Source organism: Phodopus roborovskii, unplaced genomic scaffold, assembly GCF_943737965.1.
Source record: "Phodopus roborovskii unplaced genomic scaffold, PHOROB, whole genome shotgun sequence".
NCBI classification, from domain to species: Eukaryota; Metazoa; Chordata; class Mammalia; order Rodentia; family Cricetidae; genus Phodopus; species Phodopus roborovskii.
In genome coordinates, this window is record NW_026126583.1 from 4,678,510 (window position 1) to 4,685,000 (window position 6,491).

Here is a 6,491-nt window from a genome sequence, read left to right on the forward strand (position 1 = left end):
CGTTTAGAAGATGATACCATTTGAATTTAATTTAATTTTTTCCTCATCTATCACCACCTGATTATTATATTACTCTTAATATATAGAACAGTGAAATGAGAAAATAATAAAAGAAAATGTCTTGCTTTGTAAACTAATGAAAGCTTTCATATCAACATGTTCATTACAAACTCACAGGTCACCTACCACACACGGATGGGTCTCTGAGACGGTGACTTCCACGTCTCAGAGATGGTTACAGACTGTATAATTCCACAGAGCAAGCAAGGCTCCCAGCCTGTGAGGTTTAAATTGTGGAAATACTTACTCTAAAAAGAGTACATCCTGGAACATACATTTCTAAAGAAAGAAACATTGTAAGGTTTTATTTTTTCCTAATAGTGAATATTGACAGAATGTACTGGAACCTTTGAATTGGCTTTTCCCATGATTTCTGGTTTTGATTCCCTGAGAACTCTGCCTACGGGTGCAGACCCTGGTCCCCCTAGCTCTTTCCTTCTAGCCCATCTCCATCCCTCTGTGACTTCCACTGGCCCCTAGACTTTGTAGCAGTCTCTACAAGGGAGCCTGCAGCCACCACACATACCCAGGATCCAAAGCAGGCAAGAGAAGCCAAGGAACAGAGCACCCGCCCAACAAAGACAAGACCAGGGACCACTTAGAATGTTATAACCCCAGATGCTGAGATTCCAGTAGAAAAACACAAATGTGAACACTCAAGACAGCATGCCTCCTCTGGAAGCCAGCAACCCTATTGCCATAGACCCCAACCACTGCAATTTAGCTAAAACCACAAGATAAGGACTTCAAAATAGCAATCATGAATATGTTCAATGACCTCAAGGAGGATATGAATAAGTCCTTCAATAAAGACTATGAAAGCATAAACAAACAGTAGAAATAATGAAAACATTTTACAACACTAAAGTAGAGATAGAATCACTAAAGAAAACCCATACTGAAATAAAACTGGAAATGGAAACAATGTCAAACAAAACCTCGGAGGTAAGTTTCACTAACAGAGTACAAGACAAGGATTCAAAATCTCAGGCACCAAAGACAAAGTAAAAGGAATTGATAGCACAGTCAAAGAAAATGATAAACCTAAAAAGAAAAAAAAAATCCAGGCAAAAACATCCAGAAAATCTAGGACACTATAAAAATACCAAACCTATGACTAATAGGGATAGAGGAGGGAGAAGAAACCCAGGTCAAAGGCATGGGAAATATTTTCAACAAAATATTAGAAGAAAAATTTTCCACTCTAAAGAAGGATACAAATCACCAAATAGTCAGGACCAGAAAAGAAACTGCTCATGACACTTAATAATCAAAACACTAAATTCTGGAACATCGAAAGGACATTAATAGCTCCAAGGGATAAAGACCAAGTAACATAAAATAAAACCATCACAGGCTATCGCCAAAGCTATTAGCTGTTCTCTACTTCCTGATGGTAAGGCCATATGGCTGAAGACAACACTTAACATTAAACACAGAGAAGTTGAGCTAGTGTCTAACTAGAAGCTTCCCCTGACTGACTAGCATTCATGGTATTGGAAGATACTCTATAGGCTACTGGAGAAGAAAGCCATTCATCAATATTGACCAGCTACTAGCCCTGTGGTCTATACCAGTGACCTGCCTGCAAGATAAACTGGTACAGGTGGCACTAATTTTATAGGAGTAACTGGACTACTGCTAAACCAACACTGCTAAAGTGGCCAAGAACCTGAGACCAGATAGGTCACCTACCTAGAGAAAGACTTTTTACTAACATTTGCTAAAGGACATTTTATGAAATGACTTCTGATGGCATATGGCTATATCCACAGATCACACAACCCACACCAGAGAAGTTCCATCTTGCAGTAGAGGGAATCACCATTGAGCCCCACAACTGTTCCGTGGGCAGAGAGTGAAAGGCTTTGGAGTACTTTGTCCTGAATGTGATATTTTCCACAAATTCCTCCCTTCTGGGCTCAGGGAACCATGTGGAAGATGTAGAAAGATTGTAAAAGCTAAAGTTGATGCACGACTCCAAGGCAACATTGTTTTCTGGTCGCAACAGGACCGAGCATGTGAAGTCACAGAAACTGTGGAAGCATGTAAAGGACCTGCATCCGGGTCCCAGCAGAGGGGGGGGGGCGGGGAAAGGACATGGAGGTCCCACCCCTAACCAGGAAGCTGTTTGAAATTGATGCCCACTGGCAAAGGGGAAATCAGTGTATCAACCACACTCCAGGACAATTGCCCAACAAAAAACCAAATTCAGTGGTTATTTTTTGTAAGCTTTTTGCCTCATTTTGCTTTGTTTGAACATTTTTTTTTCTTTTTGTCTTACTGGTCTTCATGTGGGTGTTTTTGCCATGGGTGTAACTGGAGTTACAGATAGTTGTGAGCTGCCATGTGTGTGCTAGGCATTGAACCCATGCATAAAAGAGCACTGCTCTTCTCTATCAGCATGTACGCCTTTATGTCAGAAGAGGACATCAGATCCCACTATAGATGCTGCGAGCCACCATGTGGTTGCTGGGAATTGAACTCAGGACTCCTGAAAAACAGCCAGTGCTCTGAACCACTGAATTTTCTCTCCAGACTCTTGTCCTGACATTTTTGGAGAACATAAGTTTGGCTTGGTAGTATTTGAGATGAATTGGGGGAGAGGAAAGTACGATTGAATTTTTTTTCAATAAAAAAAAACAGACAAGTTTTATAAACCTTGGACTTTCATATTCAGTGAAACAGAGGACTTTCAAAGGTCACCAAGAAGGGCTGGAGACACAGCTGGGCTTGCATGAACACACACAACAGGGAAACAAGTTAGCACAGATTAACTGGTTTAGGGATAGTGATGGCCGGGCAAGCGCATGAAAATACACTAAGTCCAAGCCTCAACTTAGAGCATGTTCAGACACTATATGCCAATTAGAGTGGCTAATAAAAATCAAACACCCAAAGCACAGATAATGTAAATGCTAAGGAAATATGCAGCAACCCAGCCTCTCATCATTGCTGATGGGAATACCAAGTCCTATGGACCCTTCGGAAACAGTGTGAGGTCTCTTAGAAAGTAGAAAATAATTTGCCACATGACCTCACCATCTCACTCCCGGTGGTTAGGCAAGAGAGATGGAATCCCGTTCCATGTCCACAACAGCCTTTAGAGATAGACAATTATTGGTAATTGTCTCCAAAAGGAAAGAACTTAAATGTCATTGAGCAAAATGTCTAGCCATACAAAAGCTTGTTGCCATCACTGAACAGGAATGGTCTACCACGTGCCCAACATCGTGGAAGGATTTCAGCAACACTGCATGGGAGGAAGTTCAACTCAAATGGCTACTACCCGAACCAATGCACAGCAAAACTGCAGGGACAGCAGAGGGTTGTCATTGGCATGGGGCTGATGTGTGTGTGGGTAGGGGGGTCTCTCTCACCAGAAATGGGGTGCATGGGTATCAAAAACATCCTGGATCCTTTTTGTGATGCTGCTAATCACACAATACATTCTGTCAGAACTCATAAAACTATAACTAAAAAGGATGAGCTTCATTTTCATACAACAGACTCTATAGAGTTGACGTTAAAAATCTTTATTTTCCACAGATGTAGTAAAGAGAAGCCTTAAATACAAATCTTCACAACACTTTAGTCATTGAAATAGACCACGAAAACCAGTAAAAATGAATCTGTGTCACTCCTCTGCCGATGAAGGTGGCCTTCAAGAACCTTTTAATGTCTCTGGGTAGGAAAAACGATGTTAAATTATCATTATTGGCTTTGTATGGGGGTGAAGTAGGTGCGGACAGATGATGAAGCTCGTGGTACATGCGGGTTTCTAGCTCTGCATCCTGCTCTGTAGAGTTTATTTAATACATTCCATACCAAAAGGTGTAATGGATTTGTTGAATTTAGCAACATCTCCCTTTGGAAGGATATTAACAGAAAGATCACTGCACCCTTCCCAGCACCATGGTTATGACCTGCAGTTCTTTATGTTAGTGAAAGAGCCCCATAAATTACAGAGCCATTCTCTACTTTTGCTTTAAAAGTCAGGGTCATCTGCTATGACCCCATGGAAACCGCAATCAGGAGGAAGAGACCAGTGACAGACACGCCTTCTGGCCAGCTGGGTATTCCAGGCTGTGCAGCGACCACTGCTAACACGCTTATAACCTACCAGGTTACAAAACTCCTTGCCATTTGCTTAAGTGCTTTAGCTTTTCTCCAGTATCTGAGAACCAGTGCCCATGGAAAACCCATCCCAGTGGCCACTTTCAGTCTCTGACTGCTTCCTCACAAAAGGGCCCATGATGGGAGATGTCCCATGCCCCCGCCCCAAATCATCTGTAGGAGAATTAATTTTCTTACATCCATGTCATTTGATTCGTAATTTCTTTTGTGTGCATATACAATATTTGTGCAGTTGCCTGTGGAGGCCAGAGGAGGACATGCGATGTCCTGGAGCTGGTGTCACAAGTAGTTGTGAGCTACCCGGAAGGGGGCTGGGTATTGAAGTCAAACTCATAGTCTTCATAATTGAAAATCACCTCTCTAGATCTCCTGATTTGTAATGTAAATGCAACACACACACACACACACACAGAGGACGGGTTTTTACTTCCGGAAGGCTGAATTAGTCATGCACAAATACTTTGGAAGGAAAGAGGGTCTACTGCCTAAGTACATTTCCGATATTGTTATGTAGAAAGAGAATACGCAAATTAGCACGTCAACTTTACTTATTCTTTCTTAAAGTTCCTTGGCATCTTCTTTCTTTCCATCTTTTCTAGACAGCTAATTGCTTAAAAAGAAGAATGCCACACCACAAATGCTAGGAATCTTTGAGATTAGTGGCCAAGTACCTGTCATTCCGGCAAAACAAAAAAACAACACACACACACACACACACACACACACACACACACGAAACAAACAAAACCAAACAGGTATGAGACAGGCCACACCCTGAACTGAGGTCTCAAGGGTCTACAGGACCTGACGACCCTGGTTGTCGTTCTTGGGGGCGGGGTCTCCCTTCTTTTGAGAAAAACTGAGACACAGAATATTTCCCCCAAATCAAAGATCCTCTGCTCGTGTCTTGCACGTCACTCCCGAGCGTTACGCATCTGGCCTTTTCCTGAAAGTGCTTGGAGGACACTAGCACAGCCATCACCGGAGCACTGTAGGACACCGGAGCACTGTAGGACACTGGAGCACTGTAGGACGGAGTGCAAAATAGTGTAAAGGAGATAGCACCTTCAGAATTGTCAAGAAAACCCTTAAATAATCAAGATGGAAAGAAGGAGGAGACAGTATCAAGAAGCACAGAACAAAAGCAAGTGAAATATAAATATGGGGGGGGGCACAGACCTCAAAAAGGCAGGACACCAACGTTGCATTAAAAAAAAAAAAAAAGACCAAACTGAATGACACTGGGTGGTGGGAGGCAGAGGAGAGACCACAGGAGGAAGTGAGAGATGGGTCACGCCCACAGCCTACCCCTGCGAGGAGGTGTGCAGTGGCTGGCCACAAGAAGTCTGTTTAGGGAAAGTCACTGGTGCCCTGCGCTCAGGACAAGCATCCAACGCGGGGGTCACTCTGCACACTGTCGGGATCCCTGGGTTCGGGGTGAAGCCTGCGCCCCGCCCTGCTCCTGCACCGGCCGCGTGGTCCCATCCTCCGTCCGGGATGCGCCCTGCTCCTGCAGCCCCGCCCCGGTGGCGCGCGTGTCAGGGAAGCGCGGGGCCGTGCCCGCGAAGGAGTCTCTGCGCGCCAGCGTCTCCTCCTGCACCGGGCGGCCCACTGGCTCTGGCTCCGGCTCCGGCTCCGCGGGGCCAGGGCCCTCTTGCGAGGTCTGGCTGACGTACACCACGATGATGTCCCCCTTGAAGTTCATCACCTGCCCGCTGGAGATGAACGTGGAATTGCTGTTTCCCGTCACGTTTCCTGCAAGGGCCAGAGCACGGAGAAGCTGCGTCAGGGACTACAGGATGGTATTTGGAGCCAGCACAGGTGTGCTCCCTTGGAAAGCTTGGGTCACCTTGGAGGCTGTGGCAGCAGGGGCGGGAAGAACAAGTCAAGAGATGGGAAAAGATGCAAGCATATGGGTCATTCTTGTGTTTCGTCTTCTCATAGCTCACGGGGGACCACACACAACAACTCACCGGGATTCTGGAATTTAGATAACTTTCAGTTGGAGAGAAGAGGGAGGAAAAAGAAGGAAGAGAGCTTCTGGAGGAGGGGATAGAATAGTAGTAGAGAAAAGAAAGGAGAGGGAGGAAAAGGCAGAGGAAGGATGGCAGTAGGTCAGAGTACAAGAAGTGGCCCCTGGAACAGACATCAGTTCACTGGGGCTTCTGAAGCATGGTCTTCACACCCCTTCCAAAAGGGCCGTGATGCCTCAGCAGGGTGACCATGGAGCTAAGTGAGCTCAGACTTTACCAGACATTAATAAAGTTCGTTTTTTTACGGGATGGAGGGAGGGA

General features: G+C 44.9%; 1 protein-coding gene across 1 annotated transcript in view; it reads right to left on the bottom strand.

The window, feature by feature from the left end:
• Positions 1 to 5,429: 5,429 nt before the first annotated feature.
• The window catches only part of Tnfrsf11a (TNF receptor superfamily member 11a), a 57,049-nt gene continuing 55,987 nt past the window's right edge, over positions 5,430 to 6,491 (bottom strand). The window contains exon 10 of the mRNA XM_051203913.1: positions 5,430 to 5,952. Within this exon, the coding sequence (XP_051059870.1) occupies positions 5,600 to 5,952 (353 nt within the window). The 3' untranslated portion in view covers positions 5,430 to 5,599. The remainder of the gene's footprint in view (positions 5,953 to 6,491) is intronic.